General features: G+C 38.4%; 1 protein-coding gene across 11 annotated transcripts in view; it reads right to left on the reverse strand.

Annotated features, from left to right (window-relative positions):
* Positions 1-25,516, reverse strand: part of nectin1b (nectin cell adhesion molecule 1b) — a 252,864-nt gene that overhangs the window by 28,366 nt on the left and 198,982 nt on the right. For 4 of the 11 annotated variants that reach the window (XM_079621250.1, XM_079621245.1, XM_079621252.1 and 1 more), the window contains 2 exons: positions 19,884-19,975; positions 11,421-11,522 (listed from right to left, as the gene is read on the reverse strand). In XM_079621250.1, coding sequence (XP_079477376.1) covers positions 11,421-11,522; positions 19,884-19,975 — 194 coding nt within the window. Of the gene's footprint in view, positions 1-11,420; positions 11,523-19,883; positions 19,978-25,516 lie in introns of all 11 variants that reach the window. The other 7 variants (XM_079621254.1, XM_079621251.1, XM_079621247.1 and 4 more) reach the window with 3 other exon arrangements.

The raw sequence follows: 25,516 nt of genomic DNA on the forward strand, positions 1-25,516 counted from the left end.
GTTGAAACTGTGGTATTTCAATGAAAAAAAAAAGAAAAAAAAAGAGAAACATCTTATATATGAAGAGTTCAGATGCAAAACCCTCTAAGTGTCATCTGGAATTTTCATTTAGAAGGATCATTTTTATCAATCTTGGATATTTAAATTCAGTAATTTCACTTAAATGACAATGAAAATAGGTAATTTTCATTGCCATTTAAGTGAAATTACTGAATTTAAATATACGAGCTTGATAAAAATGATCATTCTAGAAGAAAATTTCAGATTACACTTAGAGGTTTTTGTATCTGAACTCTTCATATATATATATATATATATTTTTTTTTTTTTGGAGTTAAATATGGCCAGGACATGTTCTTGCCAGATTTTGTGAGATTCACCCCCACATATTTGGCTTGTGTGCTTATAGTGAGACCAACAACGAATGTATTTGTATGCACTTAATTGTGTGAGTAATATTTAAAGCTCAAACAATGTATATATATATTGTCTCTGTAAATGACAGATTATTTCGTTGCTTCTGTGTTGGTGTCACCATCTTGCCTCAATGACTGCCTTCTGCCTCTACAGCTGTTAAATCATGTAGTTCAGGCAATATGACCAGACTCCTCCACTGAAGTGACATGGAAGAGCAGAGATGAGATGAATGGACAGACATTATGAAGCATGATAATGATAACACAGAAACCAGACGTGGCGATGTTTTCATATAAAGAGACAGATGGCCTGGCGTGTAACCGATAAATCAATCAAGCTAGAACAAACAAACATGAGCCTGTGTTCAAAAGGGCCAAGGACTCGAACACAGCTCCTCAAGGTTGAACAAAAGACAATCAATGATGTGAATCTGTAAGATGACACACAGCGGCCCAAAGCGTATTCGAACAATGAATGCCATTGCAGCACATTTCAAAATATTTCTTTTTTAAAATAATGTAAATGTTCTATCAATGACATTCAAACATGCGTCTTGAATGTCCACATGCTGTACTCGTTGGGTCCGCTGTATTAACACATATATAACAAATGTAAGACAAAACAATTCTTAGACATGAGCAGGAGAGGACAGAAGGTAAAAAGATGTATTTCATACATCAATAGAACAATAATGAAAAAGCACCACAATCAAAAATAATCAGCTGTTCATAAACTGCATAACATCTGATATAAAAGAAGACAAGCATAACATAACAAAATAAACGTACACACTAAATGATAAAACTTCAACGCAATCGCGGGGCCTAAAAACATTTGGATAAGATGAGATGGCAATGTTTTGAAATGATTCAGCCCATGAAATGTTTATGAGACAACTTGAATCTCATAAAAAGGTCATTATCTGCTTTGTTCTGGCCACAAATCGTTGAATTGTAATAAAAGAATGCACAATCTTCGAGTAATGCGGCGGGTTTCACCCGCAGGCCGCATTAATGTGGCGGCTCTTCAGCCATTATCCAATCACTGCTGAGGAGCTAATGAACACTCTGGTGGAATTCTATAATCTCTCAGTGGTGGCACTTTATATTCAAACTAGGAGCATAAACTGTCATCTTCCTTTATCATTACTTTCCCTTCGTTTTCTGGCGCAGCAGGTTTTTCACTTCTGCTTTGACAGTTCCTATCCTCTTTATATCCCATAGTTCATGATAACATCTAGCAGATAATTATTTTATTCACATCCGAATGACAAACTCCCCATCTGAGCGATGTTGCGGCGGAGGAAGGGGCTTGTAATCTTCAGTAATTCACTAGGTTTGTAAGCCGGTGTCATTGTATGCGAACAGATGCTGTAGATATTGGTTTTGATGTCACGGTGATAGTAATGCAAAGGGATGTTGAGTGTAAGGTATCTCCTGTTGGCGGTGCTCTTTGTGAATAGGAGATGAGATGAGCTCTGCGGTATCTGTGTGGTGTGCCTTTGGTGCAGTGCTGTGAGATGGCGAGAGTGACTCCCTGGCCCTTTCTGCTTAAGATGACAAAGTGAACAGAGAGCCGAGTTGCCTCTACACCTACCCCTGCTTTTCCGTCCTTGGAGTTCAAGAGTCTTTAGGAAGACATGGGCTGCATCCCAATTCCAATCCCCAGTCCCCCAAAAAATCAAGGGGAATTCTGAATGGCATTTTTGTTCTTTTAAAAAGGCACAACTAACAAAAGTGAGCAACTGAATCCCTTCATGAATTTCCCAGCTACAAGGCTGTTAACGCCGTGTGTCCACCAAAGCATTTTTCAGCCAGCTGCAAACGCCTGAGTTCTTCTGAAAATGCCTAGCTGCGGGCGCTTCGGTGGCACCGTTTTTTTTACAGTAGAGACAAAGTCCCAGATTTACTAAACAGGGAAAATTAGTGTGAGTTAAATCCCCCCCCCCCCCCCCCCCCAAATGGGAGTGGAAAGTTCTGTGCGTGATGTACTAACATGCACATTAAAGGCACACTATGTAAGTTTTCGCCGCTAGAGGTCATTTATTCAAAACTAAGGTGTAGCTTGATGACGCCTTGATTTTCGCAGTATCTTGGGAGTTGTTTTTATCACCTCTACAGCCAGTGGAAAATAAGATAGGACGCGGGCAGAAATCATATTCATGGATGACTGGTAATGTATTAAAGATTTATTACACGTTGGAGCGGAAACAGGCCGCTGGAGCAATTACTAATGAGAGACGAGCTCGACACACAGCTCGAGAGCATTGTAGCTTTTATTATGCTGAAGACACTGCTTCCGATTCTTCCAGGCATTCAAATGTATTTGATCTTATTAGATACAGTACATCTGAGTGTGTTTAAAGTTGTTACATTGCTACTCAGTGCGTTCGCTCAATGGCTACTATATGAGACTTGTTGCTCACTCCTAGCCTGGGTTTCCCCATGCTGCCTTGTGCGCAGCGCGATTTTATTCACGCTGCTAGGCAGCCTGGATTCCATGGATCAGATTTTCGCCTCAGCGAGGGGACCAATCACAGAACGGGGAGAGGGAGCATGACGACGTCTATGTGACTAACACAGTCTCACCCCAAAACGTCACATACTGACGCGTCTTGACCATTCGGCAACATACGACGAAAAGGGTACCCTTTAACGTCCATATGTGACGATTCGGGAATGGTTGGGTTTAGGTATGCGGTAGGGTACCGCTAGAGGGCGCTGCTGGTGCGCTTATGTCTGCGTCTCATATGGACGTTAAAGGGTACCTTTTTCGTCGTATGTTGCCGAATGGTCAAGACGCGTCAGTATGTGACGTTTTGGGGTGAGACCGGGCTGATGTGACACACCGAAGCAGTTTGATTATATCAACATATGCACTGCAGATTTACCTTCTACCCTCATGTTTGTCTTGCACAAACAGAAATAGTCGCTGAACGCCATCGTATACACATAAATCTATGACCCATCATATTCTTCCTCGTCTAATTTCTGTCGCTCTACATACGTCATCTTGTATAATTAAAAGGTTGGCTATGAGCTACGTACAGGCGCATTTGATAGACATTCGTAGCGCCCAATAAACGGCTATGGGCATTCGTAAACCACGCCTCAAATACGAGAAAATGAACATGTGGTTCCCAGACCACGTCTCAATGAGACGAGGTCTGATGTTAGCCAGGCTAGCTCACTCCTGTGAGCTAGATCAATATTAGGTATACGTAAATATAAATAGTTAAAAATACTTTACAATTTTTAATGCAACTTTATATCCCACTACATTAATGATAATAATTTTTGGGGGTATTGTTGTGGGTTATGAGAATGGGGGAGGGGGATGCTTAAAGGCACACTATGCAAGATGTGTACCTTAATATAACAGCTTCAAAGTCATTTTAATGGTAAACGAACTCGTAGTATGGCGAATCATCCCGATATCAAAGCAGGGGGGGGGACGCCGCTGGCAAAAACAGCAATGCAGGTTTGAGTGGTGCGGCCCCGCCAAATCTCGCGAGAATCACGGCTTATACATCAACATATGAAGCAGCCTCTATGGAAGACACTAGCATGCATTACAGACGTGAATCATGGCAGAGTCGACGAAGAAAACGAAGAGGGGATCAGGCCGTGAGTGCAGAGACGGAGTGGTATTTACGACAGTGACGTTAAATACAAGTACTCCACCGTGACTCTAGGGGTCGCTGTTTGACAAAAACGGAAACTTGTCATGAAACCCTGTCCACGCCTTTTCAGCGCAAATTTTTCACTGCGTGTCTTTAGTAAATCCTGACAGTATTTTTTTAACGCCAAAAGAGGGTTTGTGCTGGAGTAAGCTTTTGTCTGGCCTCAAGGCCGTAATCTTGAACATTTGGGGGACCAACATTTTTTATTTTAATCAATCATTAGGAACAATGTAGCCTGGGAAAACCCAGACCACTTCCGGCAAATTTAGATTTGCTCTGCAAGTGGGTCTGGCAAAGAGCCCATTGAAACCCATTTCCAATCCGTCGAAATCGCGGCACCAATCAGAAACGTTGGGGCGGGCTTTACACGATGACGACAGAGCAGCGACGGTGACGCAGATTTTGTACATTACAAAGATGGATGCCGCCGTGGAACATCACTCGTTCGAATCAGCTATCGCGTCTGTTTCAAGCGATTTAAAATTGTCATTTTCGCTAAAACCCGAGCAAAAAACAGCACTCGAAGCCTTCATATCTAAAAAAGATGTGTTTGCTGTCTTACCAACTGGATTCGGAAAAAGTCTGATACACCAGCTTGCCCCGTTGGTGGCTAAACGAATGGGCTCTGCATACGTCATGTCCTTCATCGCTCTGATTGGTTTTAGATCTATCCAATTGCGCCCAGAGCCATTTGAGCGACGTCCGTTGGTGACGCCCCTGTGGAAATGAATTATCTATGGAGCTTTGCCAGACCCTAACTCAGTTACAACTGAGAGTGGTCTGGGTTTTCCCAGGCTAGGAACAATGCACACTTCTAACAGAAAATCTAACAGATATGTGTGAGGTGTGTAAAATTACTGATAAAAGAAAGACACTTTAAAACTTTTAAACTTTCTCATATACTGTTGACATTATTTAAGTTCTTTCTAGTACTTTATCAGACAGAACTGTTAAACAAAGACCGTAAACTAATGAAGACAGAGAATGGAAGCTTGGCGTTCACAGAGCTGTCAAAACAAAAGCCTGCTTCTGATACTTATCATCCATACACACTAACTTTTTAAAAATTAATTAAGATAAAAAAGTCCATTAGAACTAAATAATTGATTTAACTAAAGAAAATAACACTGTCATTTTTGCTACTATTGTCTGACTTCAGCTCACTGAAGCTGCATATGATGCAGGGGATGACATCCAAAAATACATATGCGAGTATAACTCACATCCTGTCAATGCTAATACAGCCACAGTGGTTTTTAAATAGTTTTAAAAGATTAAAGAATGATGAATCATAATGTAATTAAGGTTAACCGTATTTATCAATGGCCAAAAACCAGGGAAGAACATACTTTTAGTGCATAGTAGAAGTATGCAAATTGGAATGCAGCCCCAGTCACTGAAAATAACACAGGAAGTGTTACCTCAGCATCAATGTAGAGCCATTGGTGGCTAGTGAGGTGTGTGAAGTCTAAGAAATTTGATGTTGATTATTTGAGACCCCATCTGAAATGGCTTTTCAGCCACACACCAATCACTTCTGCAATGTTTCTGCCCTTTTCAACGATTGAAGCACATTCCAGTGAACACAATATACATGCTAGTCAAGCTAATTACAGTCACGTCAGCTAGCGTGTATCCCCTCTGGGAGTGTGCGTTCTGGATCGGAAAAGCTCCTTCATTAGTCTTCAGCTCTTTTCATTAGCAAGAGCACTAAAAACTTAAGCACCGGCACTGTCACTTTGACATCACAGACAATAAATGTGTTTTTTTTTTCATTCTGTGTCAGATTATAATGTAGTGTTCTTTTTCTGCATGTTGACAATGTATATTGATGTACTGCAGTATTACAAATAAAGCTTTCATACATATATTGAATTAGATTAGCACTTTGAATCCTATTATATAGAAATTACGCCACTATATGCTCTCATAAATGCTGCTAATACACTTTGTGTAGTTGTTTAGTTAGGGTATTGCAGCTCATTTCACATATAGCACAGCAAATCTAGCAGATCTTTTCTTAGATATTGTCAGTACAGTCACACTGTTGTGAGTTAGCAGCACCGCAGGCTCCGCAGCAATAGTTCTCCGTTGTTCATTAGTACAATCATCTCCACAGTCCCTCAAGTATACACTCAACATCATAAGGACGCACTGTAGCTGTATGGTTTAAACAGGTAATTTACAGCACCTCAACACTCTTACTAGCATGCGAAAAGGTACAACAATGAATTCTCTTGAGTTTAGATTCTTCTGTTTTGAGCATTACATCAATGTATCGACATATAGTTGGTGTACAAATGTGTTTTTGATCTGTGTTGGTTTACTTTGTGCAGTCTTAAAAAGAAAGCATTGTGGGTGGATAAAAACACGTGTGTGGATATCACAAAAAAAGGTGAAGTACATTCATCATTAATTGCACTAAACAGTACTATACTATTTTGTGTTACTATTTGTAACTATTTGCCCTATTATTTTGTTTCAATTATATTTATTCTTTAACATTTTGTATTTTAAGGAGATTTCATAGTACTAGTCAATATTTACCTCTACTACATTCACCTTTGATACTATGGATGATAGTCTCCTTCTTTGGTGGCTAAAATATTGGGTTGGCCTAAAGGGTACTGCCTTATAATGGTTCTTACCTTAAAGACAGGACTTTCTCTGTAGCTTTGGGTAAGTTTTCCTCAGCTCTTATTATTAGGGGAGTACGTTTTTTTAACCTTATATATGCTTTTGCTTGGGATTATTATTTGGTAATTATTATTATTTGAAATAGTTATCTTTGGTCTCCTGAAATTGAGAGGTGATCTTATCAATGAGCTTTGTAATCATTTACCTTCAATTGTGTCTTAGGCAAGAAACATGTTAATAGTTTTTATCAATTATGACTTATTTCTAAACTGAAAACCGTTTTGGAGAATGTTATTCACACTTTTATTACTTCACATCTACTATTGTAATTCCCTTGATTTTGGTCTTCTTCATTCACCCCGTTCATGCCTCCAGATGGTTTCAAATGCAGCTGAGAGGCTGTTGACTAGGGCAAAGAAAAATGACGTCACCCCAATTCTAGCATCTGTCCATTGGCTTCCGGTCCACTTTAGTATCCAATTAAATTTTGTTGTTTGTTTTTAAAGCTCTTAATTCGTTACATATAGAGCTTTTCAAAGAGCTTTACATTTGGAAGGAGGGAATCTCCTCAACCACCACCAATGTGCAGCATCCATCTGGATGATGCAATGGCAGCCATATTGCACCAGAACACCCACCACACACCAGGTTATTGGTGGAGAGGAGACAGAGTTATTAAGCCAATAAGTATATAGAGATGATTAGGAGGCCATGATGGACAGAGGTCAATGGGCAAATTTGACAAATTTGGTTACACCCCTACTCTTTATTTCCGAAGGACATCCTGGGATTTTTAATGACCACAGGGAGTCAGGACCTCGGTTTAACGTCTCATCCGAAGGACAGATTTATGACCAAGCTCCATCTTATCTTAAATATCTTCTTATCCCCTATACATCTACATTTTAAGATCTTTTGTCATGTCATAACTGGATGTCCCACGAGCACCTTCCATTATCGTTTTTAAAACTAGGCTGAAGCCGCGTCTTTACTCCCAGGCGTTTTAAGTAATCTTTATATTGTTTTACGTACATTTGTATTTTTACTATAGCTTTTAGCGTACATTATGTTCTACCAGGAAGACTATAATGCCACCTCATTCATTAATATTAATATGTCTGTATTATTTATTTCTGTCTTGTTTTCTTGTGATCATAGAATATGTTTTATAGTTATCCTAAGTTATATAGACTTTTTCTTAAGTTACAATAAAAAGAAACAATAACACAGAAAAACAACAATACTGCATGGCCTCTGTAGGCTTCTGTATGTTTGTATTGGTGTTACTGCAATTCTATTTGCTGCCTTTACAAATCACACATAACCTTTACTCAAAAAGTCTGAATTTATTGCACAGTTTATTCAAAGTGACAATGTAAAATAAAAATGAGTTGAAAAAAGACTGGAAATCATGGTTGTTTGTACATTTTTAGATTACATTCTAGGTGCATCACACTGTTCTTTCTCTTTGGTAGCGACACATTTACAGCATGCTCTTTATTTCTACCAATAAAGAAATCTCAAACAACAAAAGCCACATCCTTCAAACACACTGCTAGTGCATTGCTGAGTTTAACGAGAATGAGACTCACGATCATTCCACAGCCGTGCCATGCCGTCAACGCAAACCTGACAAATGTGACATTTTCACACACAATAAGCCCAACAAAACTGTAAAAGATGACAAACAAGCAGCCTACATCATGCAGTAGATTGAGGCTGTTGAAGAGATATGCAGCACCGAGTTCTAGAGAAGCAAATGCATCCAATATAACACAGCCTGCAAATGAGAGCATGGGGCTAAAAGACAATGCAATACGATGTAGACTGTACAATCTGTCCACACAGGGTTGCTGGGTAACTAGTGTCTTAATTGCCCTGCACTGTAGAGCACCATTATATGAGAAAGAATGAGGTGCGGAGTGACCTGAAGAGAGAAGACCTCAAAGCAAGGATGGCCAAGCTCAGTGTGAAGAGCATTAAGATTATATTTCACCAAGATTATGTGTTTGGTTTGCTGTGGAGATTGTGACACTATTGTTATTCAGTGGCAGGAAGCAAGTATGTGGATCCATGGTGTAAATGCATTTCCAGACTGCACTGCTTCATGCCACTGCAGAGAACTGTCTGAAATAAGGCTCCAAAACCTTGTGAGCAACCTATATAGGCCAGTTTTAAGGCATCAGGTGAACTCTCGACACAAAGTTTAAATTTGTCATATTCTAATGTGACAAATTGATGTATCACATTGAGATACATATCTAATGTATCACATTGAGATGAGCAATATGACCAAAATCTTATCACACTATGAGTAATCTTATGCTTGAGATCATGTTACAATATCAGAATTAGATACCATTGAAATTTCTGAATTATCTGCACCGATTTTGATATCACAGCAAAAACGTATACTATCCTAACGGAAGTAGAGTTGCCAAAAAGTACTGACTTCGGAACCAAGTCGGTACTAAAATGTAATAGATGTATGAATTTGAGCGCTGCTGAGCGGAATTGTAAACACCTCTGATTGCCCATTGTGCTCATCAAATATGTCTGTGATTGGCTACAATGATGAGCGCTTCAAAAACATGTTGTTAATATACATCAATGACACTCTTCAAGTGCTTACACAGATACACCCGGGAGCGTTTGAAAGCAGTGCTTGTGTTTTCAAAGGCTCCCGCTTTCCCACTTTCATACACTTCCGTGTGCTCTCAAACGTTGATCATTGTAGCCAATCATATCCGATGAGCGCGTGAACACAACTCAACTGCGCTCAAAGCGTCACAATTTTAAACTTTCATTACCAACTTGGTACCGAAGTTGGTACTTTTGACAACCCTAAATGGAAAAATAAAATAAAATACAAATTGAAGTCAGTAATAAAATAAGAACAAATAAACTAATTTAGCAGGGATGCAATAGAACATAAACGGAACAAAATCTGCTTGAAGTTTTTCAGATAGGTCTATCTATCAGAAATTCTATAGAAATCAAATAAAGTAGTCAAATGTATACACAACATAGTCTTCACTATAATAATTAAATATACATACATTTTTATTAAAGATATAAAATGTATGTTTATCAGACAGCACATGAAAGCGAGTTCTCTTTTGTGGTGTGTTGTTCAAGTGATTTAAAATTATTTAAACTGGCGAGTAGGGATGGGAAGCGCTCCTAACTACATGCGACACGACGGTGCGACACGTGATAAAAAGTATAATTTTCCATGTTAATCAAAGTTTAACCAGTCCTATTTTACTGCGACGTCGCGCTGGAACAACAATCTCAAAGTGTGGCAATGATAATATCAGGTACTATTTATGTGCTTTATTTAATGTTAAAAGCGTGTATAGTGTGACTGAATATCATTTAGTGCTCCCAGCTTTGGAGCTGTAAAAACAGCAATGGCTAAGTCACATCAGATCTCGAAATTAAACAAAGGGAAACAAAAACGTTCAAAATGTGAAGAAAACCTGTGTATTATTTGACAAAGTTTGTTTTAGTAACTCAATAGCCTAATCCAAATGAGCACTGTTAATATTCCAAAAGGCACAAGCTCTTCCTTAACTGTTTTCAGTCTGTGTTTTTTAGTTTTTATGGCACATAAATGGCAGTTTTATTTTTTGTCTGGACCAATGAATGTGAAAATTATCAATTTGATCAGATATTAAAGCGAGTTAATACAAACAAATTTGTACTTAATTCCTCACCCCAATAAGAATCAATAAGAAATCGGATCGATAAGCAATATCGATAATGGAATCGGAATCGTTAAATTCTTATCAATTCCCATCCCTACTGGCGAGGCTTATAAAACGCTTGCAAATGATAAACTTTTGTGAAAGAGCAGCACTTCAATTTCATGTGAGCATAACTGCGATAGACACGATAATCCAAAATATCTACAGGTATATCACCCACCCCTAGTATCTTTTGTTATTTGCAGAGAAGACAATCCCATAATGTAATACAACAATGTCAAAAATGCATCCAAGGCGATGTATGAAGTGAATGTCGATTATAAATATACATTTTCAGTACTGAATTTCAGTCTAATTAAATATGCTCCATCTTATTTTTTTAAGTATTTTTATGTTTATTTGAGTGTTGTACTGTTAGCTTTGCAACATGCTAATGCAACACTATTGAATCAATTGTCCAAGCTAAAAAAAACACATCTTAAACCAGCCTAAGCTAACTATATGCAGTAAACTAACTATTTCCAGCAGGGTCAGTTCTGTGAATTTTATGTGAGGAGCGCTGTGTGTACGATGTAGGAATTGCTGTCTATGCAGATTGTTCCCATTCTGTCACTTGTTAGGTTTCACTTCAGCTAGGATGCTACCTTTGAAGGCAGCTGCCTATTATGTTTTGGAACCGAGCCAGGATGTGAATGCTCTGTTCCTGCGACGGATTCCCTTGCACAAGTGAGAAACCCCAAAACCTTCTGCGGGAGCCAGCTAAATTACAGACCCTGTTCCCAGCTGACACAATACAAGCCGGAAAATACGTCCCCTTGGATTCCTCTTTTAATCTAAACATCGTTCAGAAGGCAATTCATCTTGTGCAACATGCTTAAGAAGATGTGCTCCCTAACAGCCAGACACCAGAGGCCTGTTTTCAACCAAAGCAAGAGAAGGGACAAAACAGCAATGAGTTTAGCAGCGCTACTCACCGGCTTATCGGTGAACGCAGTGGACTCAGACTGCGCCATGTCATAGTATGGGGGCTGGAGAGGAATCTTCTGAATCTCATCCTCCTTGTCCAGATGAACAACCTTTAAAGGCAACAGAACCTGAGATGAAGACGCCATTCAGACTAGTGGTAGCCGCCTAAGGAACTGTGTTAATCTGTCTGCCTATGTCCACTTACTCTGTAAATAACTAAACAACTAAACAGGCAGACATTACGTAAAGCCTATTCGCATACAACGAAATGGCAGAAATTGCAAATGAGTATCTGATTTTTATTTTTATTACTTGAATGAAAGTGAAATGCAATTGGGAAATGCAATTCTGATTGGTCAGATATGCAATTTCATCACCATTATTTTTAAACAAGAACATTATGTTGACAGTAAAATTGAATGCTATTTCCTGTAAAGTAATATTAGTATGTTTCTTGTATCACTCTGTGGTCTCTTTTTTTCTCCTCACATAACAAAACTATTTTCAACTGTTCATGGCCATTTATTTATTTTGGTAAGTATTAATGTAAAGAATCTGAATTTTAACCATTTCAAGGTTATTTTGTGATAGTGGCTGGCTCTACATTATTCCTTACTTGATAAAAAAAAATAATAACATGATGAAACAGATTACAGAAAACGTAATGGATATCCTCCAGGACTTCAACTCCACTTGTTTGTGGCTATTTTTATGTTTCTTGTACCTGGAGATCAATGGTTCCGGGCATATAAGCCAAAAGTTTATTTTATTGGATACAAAAAAAAAGAAAAAATACTACGCTGTGAAACGATGTTGAATCACAGTTCACAATTTTTTTACCCTCGGTGTGAAGCGGCCCATAGGGATTCATTACTTTGTTATGAAATGTTATCACACAGAAAATACACTTTTAGTGTGAATAGGCCAATTATATGAGTTGTACAGCAGAGTCACTGTGGATTCCAAGTACTTGTTAAAGCAGTGGTTCTCAACATGGGGGCCAGGACCCACTATGTGCCCTCAGCAAACTTCTTAAGGGCCGCAGTTTGACGTAAAATTGTTTCTAATTAATATTATTATTAGTATTACTAGTAGTAACAGTATTAAACAGATACATTTAATCATAATAAAATGCTCAAAAATACAAAAAGAAAATGATTGATCCTCTTGGGCATCAAGAGTTTTTATTATTTTTTATAAGAGATTTGAAGGCTAGACCTGCTAATGCCACAACTGAATAAGCTCCATTTGATCAAAGAGAATTAGTTCCACAGGCTATTAATGTTGCGTCTGTATGCCTGTGAATTCACAGAGCCATTTATAACAGCATTCTTTTTTATCTGAAACTGATGAGCTTCATTCAAAGTGTTGTTGGCCACCTGCTGATCTCTTCATATCGCATGCAAGAGAAAACATGGGAATAAAAGCGCTCTGACAGAAAGTGTCTCAAACATGCACACAAACATGTTTTTCTGATTAAATGTGAGTTCTGAAAATATTTCACACCCAGAGTTTCTCTAGGGGTCCAGAGAGAGACTTGAGGATGCAAAAACATGAAAATGGGTTATGCAGTGTTATACAAGATGCGTAGGGTGGCAAAAATAACGACGGGATCATCTTTCGCCCACGGCACACAAGAACAGCCACTGAACAACTGCTGTAGATGCAACATACGCTCTCTTGCCTATGAAGATACACACAGCAGAGGAGCACTTTCATTCCATCATGTTTAATGGGGGTGTGAAAAAAACTTCTTCCAACTAACTGCTAGACGGAAAAACAATGCCCGAACCCATCCAACGAGCTCAGCAAAGGCCTTCGGCGTCACTGTTTTCAGAGCAATTTTCATTAGGCTTATACAGTGTGCTTCTCATGAAGCTCTTCCTTTGCTTGCCGCTTCACTGGCAGCAAGTGCAATGGTTTTAGAAGTTTGGAATGGGATAGTTTTTCAACCCTTAAGTACTAAAGCGGAAAGTATTTTCCAAACCTAAATAAAACGTCTGGAGATGCTTGAAATTGCAACTGTCTTCGAAAGAAAGAGCGAACAATCAAGCGATAGCAGCAAACCTTTTCTTATTTCCTTACGAATCAAAGAGCGAGAGAAGACAACAACAACAAAACAAAACAAAAGACGAAGCCGCTTATATGTGCAGCCGGTGGTTGTTTGGCTCGGAGGGCTGTTTTAGTGGTTTGATGTGACTGAATTGAAATGCTTAAATGTGGGATAATCCTCCAGCAAAGATGGCCTTTGAGTAAAAATTCCCAACAATCACCGCCTGCCTATGTCACATTTCTGAGGGATATCTATTCACTGTAAAGAGGACTTTAGCTTTACGGAAGATTTCTGAGACAGTGGGAAAATTCAATTTATAGGAAGAATAAAAGGCTTTGCTGGCTCTTTGTTACAGCAGCCAACTATTTTGTTTCTTGTTATCTCTTCCCCGGGGCCGTGCTGAGAGGGACGGGGAGGGAGGGAAACGCTACGGAGGCTTTCGCAGGTTCCCTCATTACCTAAAAGTAACACAGGGACGGTGTCAGTCAGGCTTTTAGTGGCCTTTCGTGTACATGCTGCTTATCGTATTGGTGCAGGTAGAGTATCCTCTAGGTCAGATTTGGCTGCTTCTGTAACAGGCCTGTCCTTCTGACCTAAATTTAACAGTACAAGAGACTTATTGCATAATTATTCAGGGTCATGTTTTCCAATAAAGCACTGTCACTTTCAAAGACCCCATCAAGTAGCTTGACAAATGGAGTTTTCTTTCCTCTGTTGAAGATTTCTGTTCAAGTTGTGGCAGGACATACTGTATATAATCAGGACCTAAAACACACTTTTTTGCCACACCTGTCATTGGTTGATGGCTTAAAAACAGTCAGTTATGACACCAGTGAAAATTCACAATTCTCTATTCCAATTTTGATTTCACAGTCTCGGGTTTCGACCGTAACCCTTGTTTCCTAAGAAGGGAACGAGACACTGTGTCGTAACGACACTTCGCATTATGCAAACGGTACGTTCACACGGGGCGTCAGCGTCAACGATTCCCATTGACTTTGAATGGGTGACGTCAAGCGTTGCCGAAAAGAATTGTGGATCCGTCGGCGGCGCTTCACTGGCGTTGCTCGCGGCAGAAGTTGAGAATTTTTCAACTTCTGCCGCGAGCAACGCCAGTGAATGGCCGCAGACGGAAGCGTCAGCCAATCAGGATCGCTCTATGCAAATACAGTAGCCAGGCGGCAGCCAATCACGTTCATCACGTTTATCCTGTCATTCCTGTCTAATTTCATTGGCTGACGCTGCTATGACCATGGCGTCGTGCCAAACTTCAGCCACGCCTTCCGTCAAGCGTTGACGCTGACGCCCCGTGTGACCGTAAGAACGTTCCCCGTGTGAATGGGGAAGAGCGTTCCCCGAAGTGTCGTTACGACGCAGTGCGAGTTCCCTCGAAAGGGAACTACTAGCCTAACTAATATAAATGTAAAACATTATTAAAGACAATTAAACAGTCAGTAATAACACAAACAAATACAACCAAACAAATATACAAATGAAATAAACGGTGCTTTTCAGGTTGGTCTAACAGCAGTTTTCTTTCTCAACTGTTATGACGTTCACTCAAGACATAACCGACTAATTTTACCTGGAAACTTATATGTTCTGTCAGGCACAAGAAGACATGAAAGTCAGAAACTCAATTCAGTATTTGCACGCTTGGGTGCGCGCTTTGGATATTTGTGCACAGAAAACTTCCTACAGTGTGCAAGAAACAAATTGAGTTCCCTTCCATGTCTTCTTGCGCTTGAATATTTGAATTGACAAGACTTAGACAAGACAAGACAACTTTCGTGACAAAGCAGCACTGGCCGGACAACTGTTCCGAGCATCATTTACGCTTGTTCACGTTCATGTCCTCACAATAATAATTCATTACATTTACATAGTGCTTTTCTCGACACTCAAAGCACTTTACATAGAAGGGGGAATATCTCCTCAACCACCACCAATGTGCAGCATCCACCTGGATGATGCGAAGGCAGCCATATTGCACCAGAACGCCCACCACACACCAGCTTATTGGTGGAGAGGAGACCGATGTGAGACCAAGAGTGATGAAGCCAATTAGTGTATATATATGGGGATGATTAGGAGGCCATGATGGACAGAGGCCACTGGGCAAATTTGGCCAGGATGCCGGGGTTACACCCCTACTCTTTCGAATTTGGATTTTTTTTGTGACCACAGAGAGTCAGGACCTCGGTTTAACGTCTCATCTGAAGGACGGTGCTCTTTGACAGTATAGTGTCCCCGTCACTACACTGGGGCGTTAGGACCCACACAGACCACAGGGTGAGTGCCCCCTACTAGCCTCACTAACACCTCTTCCAGCAGCAACCTGGTTTTCCCAGAAGGTCTCCCATCCAAGTACTAACCAGGCTCAGCCCTGCTTAGCTTCTGTGGGCAACCAGTATTGGGCTACAGGGTGATATGGCTGCACAACATTGCATTGTTAGAATTCATAAAAATGTTACGGCCAACCAGTGATTGACACCGTTTCATATACTCGCCAACGCCGATTTTTACTTGCATGCAGTGCTTGGTGAGTGTTAATTTTAGTATATAAGCAATAAGCTTTATGTTATAGGCTAGCAATGGGCTGCTTATAGTCTACAGTGTAATTATAGTATTTACAGAAATTAATTGCAGATGTAAATGCATGCAGTTTCTTTAAATATAAGATAAGTAAAAAATATAAGTAAAAACATGCATGTGCACAATAAGTGCATTGTATCTAATAATTAATTGAAATGTACATTTATAGTCAAATACATAAAATATAAAGTTGGATCACTTTTTATGTATTAATTCTAAAGCTTTTATAGTATATTACACACTATTGGAAAGTTTGGGGTTAGCCATATTTGTGATACATTTATTGAAACACGTTATTATCGAGACAATTTTATTAAAAGTGACAGTAAAGTCATTTAGAATGACACACAAGATGTATATTTAAAAAAAAAATCTGTTTATTTTTTATTTTCTATTCATCAAAGAATCCTGAAATAAAATGTTTCACTGTTTCCACAACAATATTTAAGCAGCACATCCGATTTCAACAATGATATGACCATGTGACACTGAAGACCTGAGTAATGGCTGCTGAAAATGTTTAAATATTAAAACTTAAAACAGCCATTTTAAATTGCAATATTTCACAATATTACTGTTTTTACAGTATTTTTAATAAAATAAATGCAGCCTTGGTGAGCAGACAATAATTCATCCAGAGTCCATTGATCCAAGCTAGACTCAAACACAAAAGCCATCATTTAAACTTGCTTCATGACAGGCCTCAAGGATCTGTTTTGAAAAACTGGGTCCACTTTAATTCCATTTTGACTTTAAAGCAGCCACTTGTATTTCTCTGAAGCATTTTCCAAGTTCAAGAGCACACACATGGTTCCATGAGATTTGTTGACGATGTGTGTGTACCATGTAATTGAAGCACACACAGGGGTGACAATAACAACGAAAGAGGTTTAATAGTGGGTATGTATGCGCACTCAACTTTCTATAGAGGTCTGTTGTAAGCAGTTTCCTAGCAACACTAACTGTGAGAGCAACTGTCCTTTGTTTACACCAACTAAAGGTCTTCCCTTCTCCGACACACCCTGCCATCTACTGCAGAAGACCTGATCTTATTGAAACGTACATGAGACAAACAGTTATGAGATCTGAGCAGGACACCAGATAAAACGCACACTCACAGGTCAGACATCCGAGCCTACATGACTCAAATAAATCAATGACTCCTTCAACGCTCAAGAAAGCACAACAAACACATAAACAAACTCCAACAAAGTTGTTTACCATTTTTCTTCTTCTGCCAGAGATGGATATTTGTACAAGAGGAAAGAGGAAGGCAAGACACCTGCAGTTTATAAATGCAACTTGCCTGTGATCTCCTCTATCCTGTGTGCTTTCAGATCAGATCACAGCCTGAACATGTTAACACGTTTTTACAATTCTGCGCACCTGCGTGCACCTGCACGGATTCTGCGCACAGCTAGAGCCAAATGTCTCTGAAGACCTGGAGAGAAATTCAGTTTCCAAATGCGTTCGGAAAGGTTGTGAAGATTTTGTAGAACCGCGGTAACCTTCAAAAGACACCATTGATTTAGGGAAGTTGATTTTTGCGCGGCTTCCTTCAAAATTAGCATTGTCCACCAAGGACGGCGTAACTCATTTTGAGTACATAGTCAAAGACAAATGCAAATGCACCTGCTGTTGTGTCACGAATGCTAATTACAGTATCGGACATCTGCACAGAACCTCACACGGACTGCGGAGTGTCAACATTTGTAATCTCACAAATTAAAGTGGATCAGTGTGGCGCTTATTAACGTCGTTCCGATCAAAATTAGCTTAGCTGCTTGATAAATGTCAAAATGACCAGTGTAGTGCAGATGTGTGGGTAGTACTTTACAATATCCCAGCTAACAGGGAATGTTCTCAGAACTTTGGTTAGCGTTCATTCAAAGCTATCTGGTCATTACTCTCAAAACGTTAACAGAAAATAAAATACAAATATTTATACATTGCTGATTTTAGTTTGTGTAACATTTGTTACTACTTCTGTTACTGTTTATAGAACATTCAAAAGTAACATTTCCATAATGATTCCAGAATGATAAGATTAAATGTTTCCTTAACGTTCATTTAACCAATAGGATGTTATTTTTATTAAATATGATGAGGACACATGCATAAAAAAAAAAATATATATATATATATATATATATGTGTGTGTGTGCACGGATATATCATATATAATACATACTGCAAATTTTTATTTTATGGTGAATGTATCTTACAGCATTTATCCATTTTTTACCATTAACATTAGTTCATAAAATAAATATAACTGTTCATTGTTAGCTCAGGTTCATTAAATAATATAAACAAATAGTAAAAGTTAAAAATAATATTAAATGGGATTATTACACGGCTCTTTGGAATACTTGATTCTGATTGGTCAATCGCGCCATCCAGTGGTATGTTATTCCCCGAAAAACAAACAAAAAAAAAACTGTAAAAACTGATAACACAATGCTTGTTAATAACACTTGCTAGGAACGATTTTTCTTCTTGGAAGTTTTAGCGTTTGGTGAGCTAATCAAATATTAAAACTCAAATCAATATTTTGAGTACAATTATTGAATTATGTCATCCGAGTATCCTGGACTCGCTCTCTTGTTTCATACAAACGCAGCTGCTGCCATTTTACAACGCTTGTTTTGTACACTGTAATGGATTATAAGATGCAAACAGGTACAATTTTAAAACGGTTTTATCTCACATCAATATCTCTTATCCCCATAATTATTTATGTGGCGATACCGTGTAATAAGTGGTATGACTGTACAGCATCCCTTAAATGTCCGTCTAGTTTGAACTTGCCACTTTGCGTTTAAAAACCTAAGAAAATATTTCAACTCAAGTCAATATTGTGTGTCTAATCATTTGCTTATGTGGCAAGTAGCTATGTAATAAGCAGGATGTATACTCACTCATCACAGGACGGTCTTGCATCACCCTGACGGGGTTTATTATGCGATAACATTGGATCACAGTATCCCTTACTGTAGTTCAAGTTAACTAATGTACTTAACTAATATCATCCATGGAGCCTTGTTCTAAAGTGTTACCGATGACTTTATTTTGGCATAAATTCTGACTTTTAAGACCACAAATGTGGAAAAGGAAAAACAAAAACAAAGTGGTATACAAATTTACCTGAAATAAAAGAAGCACAGGACACCAGATAGAATTCATTACTTCAGACTGGAAAATGTTAAATAACTGCCCTGGATTTCCTAATTACATATTGCATAGCCTTTTGGACTGTATAACAGCATGAGATCATCTTGGCATAATGTCATCATTTGTTCAAGTTCAACTCGCTGGATTCTACATGGTTTCACAATCATTTCAATATGCTCACTGCTGTTGCTGTGGTGCTTGTGCAACAAAAATTCGATACCTGATGTTTATGATACTTGATTTTTTACAAGATGTGTCCTGCTTTTCAGTTTTGTTGGAGGTGATTAAATCAACAGTTTCTCAGCAGCTGTTGAAGAGATTCATATTTACAAACAAACTCTCTGCGGCTGTTTCTCGCGTGGAATTTGGAAATGAGCTGTTTTCAATTAGCGCTCCTTTAAAATCGAGCTAAAATGACCAAAAGTGATGCGTGGTGTGGAAACACTGCGTTGACAAAAGATCACGGTTTCTTTAGATTATCGTTACCATTGCTTGATCATGGGAAACTTAAATTAGGACAAATCATGGATCGCAGACACTATAAAACCTCGAAAAGTTGAAACTTTATGAAGATACATTTTTTTTGAAAGTAGTGATTTCAGAGGCAGACTCAAGACATTACGGTGTGTTAAAGAGGAAGATACCCTACCTGGATCTCGTCAGGCGTCAGGCCTCCTTTCATGTCGCTGCTCTTTTTCTTGGGTGGCGGAGGGGCCGGCTTATGAGCAGGGGGGAGGTCGGTCCTGTTGAAAGAAAAAGAAAACAGACTGACACCCGGTACCATGAGAGAGCTTTCATGGGGCCGTGGCTTAAGCCTTGTGTGAGCACACGTAATGAGGAGTCGTGCCCACGTCTGCCTCTCCCGCCTGCCGGGGGTTTGATAGGCATCTCTTTACAATGCCTTTGTTGTAGCCAGTACCATTTCAGCCGTGCCCTTTCAATGCCTTCCACTAGCCATGGAGAGAGAGGTAATGAAACCAGATCATAATGGGCAAAATGGAGAGGAAAATGAGAGTGCTCGGACAACGGTGGGTTTGAATTCTAGCCCACCAATGTTCCCATCAATCCCTTAAAGTGTCACACAGACAGCAAACAGCACATCGGTCTGATCCATGATGTGAGGCACGGTATGGAAGGGTTGAACCAGACATTTGTTACTTTAATTCAGAGCCAGCTGGGATACAACTGGGAACACTAAAAATATCATACCTGCAGTTCACACTCGGTCACAAATAACTAGCATCGGATTAACTTAGCTTGTAAATAGTGCTGCACTTAATTTGGTTGTTAGTTTAGTTTGCCGCAAACCTGTAAAATCATGCACACTCACATTAAAATGTAGACCAGTCGAAGAACTGATACGAATGCAAATGTGTACGTTGAAATGCAATGTAAGTTGCTTTGGATAAAAGTGTCTGCAAATGCACATATGTAAATGTATTAGGAGTCTAATAACGGCTATTTTATTTTAGATGGAGCGGGTCGCCTCTTTAGAGCCGCCATCTTGAAATCACTTGACCAGCTGAATGCAACTCGATTTCGGTAATTCTGATGTTAATTAACAATTTTGCTTATGGAATAAACTAATATTGGATGATGCCGAACGGCACATTTATACAATGGCATGATAGAAAACTGGAAAAGATGACAGCATACAGCAGTCCAAATGAATGTTATAATCAAAAAAGCCTTTACATTTGTAGATAGGAAGTAGAAGTGATGTTCAAATGTTCAGGTTTTTTTTTTTTTTTTTTATTAAAATATTTAGGATGGATGAAACAACATTGACTTTAAGATAAATATTTGTACCAAGTGGTATTAAGTATTGCAAGACACTCATAATCACAGACATAAAAAATACCTATTTGCTCCTAAACACTTTTTTTTTCTGTTTTGTCCTCTTACAAACATTATTAATCAATTAATTACTATTAATGTAGGGTTAGTTTACCAAAAATTCTAAATCACGTAATTTACTCACACTCAACTTCTGTGCACTGCGTAACACTTTATTTTGATGATCCCTTTTTAATATTCTGTTGAAAACAAGTAACTTTGCAACTACACGTCAACTAACTCTCATTAGAGTATTAGTACTGTCTACTTAATATCTTACTAACTCTTTATTGTGACGATCCTCCAACAGATATTTAACTGACTATAAGTAACTTTGCAACTACATGTCAACTTATTCTAACACAAACTCTACCAGTCTACTAATACTCTACTAACACTCTAACGAGAGCTAGTAGACATGTAGTTGCAACGTTACTTGTAGTCAACAGAATGTGTTAAAGAGTCAGTAAAAAAAAAAAACTGAAATCCATTGTGAACAGTTTTGTGCTGAGTTCACCTTACTCACATAAAGCTGAAAATGTAAACAATAATTATCAAAGTCACCAATAGATGTCAAAAGCCTGTAATGGAAAGACATCTGTAAATATTCAGTCTATGTGTGGGGTCTTAGATACAAATGTGCAATGCACAAATATTTAGTAGTGCAGTTTGCCAAAACTGTAACTTCCTCATTGCAATGGTTGAACTGCAGAGAGATCCAATCACCCGCTGTCTGGCACTACTCATGACACACACACACACAAGGGTGTTTTGCTACCCTTGTGAGGACATTCCATAGGCGTAATGGTTTTTATACTGTACAAACTGTATATTCTATCCCCTTACACTGCCCCTATCCCTAAACCTACCCATCACAGGAGACATTCTGCATTTTTACATTTTCGAAAAAATATAATTTAGTATGTTTATTAACCCATTCCCCTCATGGGGACCGCTGGCTGGTCCCCACAATGGAGGTGATTTCAGGTTTTACTATCCTTGTGGGGACATTCGGTTCCCACAATGTAATATAAACAAAAGCACACACACACACACACACACACACACACACACACACCTGATGTGCTTCTGGAGAGTTCATGCAAACACCCGATATTCAATTTTACTTCAAATAAGTCACAAGTTACTGAGTTTAGCAAAAAGTGAAGAACAACATCTGGTGAGTCATAAACCATCCAATTTTCTGCACTGTAATTTCATTCATAAAGCCCGAAAATTCAAATAAAAGCCAGTTCCCAGAAGAGAACTCAGACAAAACTCAAAAGCAGATGTCAAACTGCCACGCACACGTACACACACGCACCCACGCAAAATGTTACACGAATGTGGGTGCATACGCGATTGCACATCTGCGCGCACGCATACATACACAGATCCTGCTCGAATGCGTATTTGGGTGCCGTTATTTGCATCGCTTGAAGGAGACCCAAATAATTCTCTCTGACAGGTGAGCTGTGCAGGAGTTGCCATCTAATTTCCAGAAAGAGGAAATCTCTTTCCTCAAGCATGTTAGCAGTCAGACATCATCCCGCTCATTCTGACAAGATGTCTGTGCTGATAGATAATGAAGCACGGTGCGTGTGTATTTGTGCGTGCATGCGTGCGTGTGTGTGCGTGTGTTGTTTGTGTGTCAAATAATAGATCAAGGGAAATACAGGCAACATAACTTTTAAAAATTGTACACAAATGCACTAAAACATGCACATTTCCACAGGCAAACACACCACCACATGTCGCTGTCGAGTTGCATGACCTTTCCACAAGGCCAAACGGGCTCTGTAAAGTCAGGGCAGCTTTGCGCATGAATGCCTCTCTCCATTTCCTCTTTTATACACATCACTTCCACTTCACATCACCTTGTATCACACTAGAAAGAGGCATGGCACTGGCACACGACGACCTGTACAAACACTCACTGCAGATAAACACACACACATAGGGCAATCTCTGGAACATTTCCAAGACAAAATTCACACCAAAATCAGATATTATTCTTATTATTTTCAATTTGCATATATATGAGCGATTAAGATTTTTGCAATATAACATTATTATGCAAATTCCACAATAGTAAAATGCAAACCAAGGATTTATGTATGTATGTACATTATGTATGTATGTATGCATGTATAATTGTCACTATTCTTCTACAGTCATGTGAATGGTGAAGGAGCCTAAAAACATGCCTTCATTTCCTATAAACTGCACAATTTTTATCTTGATGTAAGGCTGAAATTAGACTCAACACATTCTTGACAGGTTTCTTGACCGGTTTCTTGACATTCACACGGACAGAATCACACACACACATCATGTTTAAAGCCTAATGGTTAATATGTGGGCTGCCAATCGTCATAGGTTTCACTACAAAAAGATGTGAGTCAGTCACTAAAGAGTTCATGTGCTTACTGTGGCCTTCAGCAAAGCATTCAATCCAGAGTCACTCTTAAATGACTGTGACGCAAACGAGTAAGCAGTAATTAACTTAAAAGGGGTTATATATATATATATATATATATATATATATATATATATATATATATATATATATATATACATATATATATGGTGTCACTTTATTTTACTGTGTCCTTGTTACATATGTTACATGTACTTACTAAAGTGATAACAGTAAATTATGTATAATTACATGCAACTAACCCTCAACCAAATCCTAATCCTACCCTAACCCTATAGTAAGTACATGTTGTTAATTAATATTACTCAGTACTTAAATATATAATTACACTGTAACAATGACACCTTCAAATAAAGTGTAATATATCTATGGTTACACTTTATTTGAAGGTGCTGTACATTACATTGTACTTACTTGGATAATTACTCGAGTAATATTAATGAACTATGTACCTAACTGAGTTACAGTTAGGATAAGGTTTAGGGTTTGTTACTTGTAATTATTAACAATTTACTGTTATCGCTATAGTAAGTGCATGTAGGAATGTGGAACTGTTGAGTTGTTAAATTAGTTTCTTTCTGTTACTGTGCCTTTAAAGGGTTAGTTCACCCAAAAATGAAAATTCTATCAGTAATTACTCACCCTCATGTTATACCAACCCCGTAAGACTTTAGTTCATCTTCGGAACAGAAATTAAGAAAAATGGATGAGATACCATAGGCTGCCGGCCCAGAAAAGTTAGTAAAGGCATTGTTAAAATAGTCCTAGTGACTACAGTGGCTCAAAGTTTATCAAGCGACGAAAAAAAAACCTAAAATAACGACTTCATTCAACTATTCATTTTCTTCCGTGTAGGCCTCTGACGTGAGTTCATGAGAGCGCCAAGATGCATGCGTGAGAACTGAGTTAATAGGCAGCATCGATGTGTAAATATTTGCAGTCATGTGTTGATACATTGATCCACTAAGATGTGTAATGAGTCGCTCAGTTTTATTGAACGGTCTTATTACACTAGAGAATATGTTTCGAATTTTATCTCAAAAGATCTTGTCATGACGTTTATGATTTAGGAATGAAAATGCAAATTGTTTTAAATAAAAATGCACCATGAGCACAAAAAAAAAAAAAAAAAAAAATATATATATATATATATAAATATATTTCGAATCACATTGTACCATGTGGGTCATGCAATTTTCATTGCAATGGAAACCTGAATGCTTTCTCCGGTATTATTTTCGTTTTACTGACACACTCATCCATACATAAAAGATGAAAATGAAGAAAAAGAGCTCCAAAAAAGATAAATAGTTGAAGAAATGGAGCACGTGCGTGCACACTTTTCACACAGACAACAATTACACAGGATAATGATGATGCATTATAATTAACATAAAAGCTGCCAAGAGTCCATCATTCTAGCAAATCACAAATCTGCATAAGCGCGCAAATGACTGAAGTTGTTCTAAGCTGCTCTAAATATAAGTAATGTAACCGCCGGTCTAAACACTGCTATATGTGGTGAAAGGATCAATGAATCGTTTTTAGAATGTGCAGTTTCTTTTACAATCACCCCGTGAGGTGCGATACCACCTCTTATTCACTCTCTGCTGTTCTTTTATGTAGAGTTTGTATTGTATATAATCGTGTGCATTAAGATGCAAGAAAATAGGATACACTGTTAACGTTTGTGTTGTTTTTGTGTATCACTATGGAAGTAAAATAATGAAAAATGTATTTGAAACAACAAAATGTATTTGAAACAACAACAAAAAAGCTTATGTGTGAAACTTTTAAATTGAAATATTCACAGCTTAATTATACAACCATGTTGAATTTCAGCCTCAGAAAATGCAAGCACTAAAAATACAATGCATTAAAATGAAAGAAGGGTAAATGCAATGCATACTTTTTTCAATTAGTGCAAATCAGCAAGCTTTTTTTGTTTCAAATATATTTGTCATTAATTTTCTTCCATAGATATATCCCATTCATCATCAGATTCT

The sequence above is a fragment of the Phoxinus phoxinus genome (assembly GCF_949152265.1).
Source record: "Phoxinus phoxinus genome assembly, chromosome: 8".
NCBI lineage: Eukaryota > Metazoa > Chordata > Actinopteri > Cypriniformes > Leuciscidae > Phoxinus > Phoxinus phoxinus.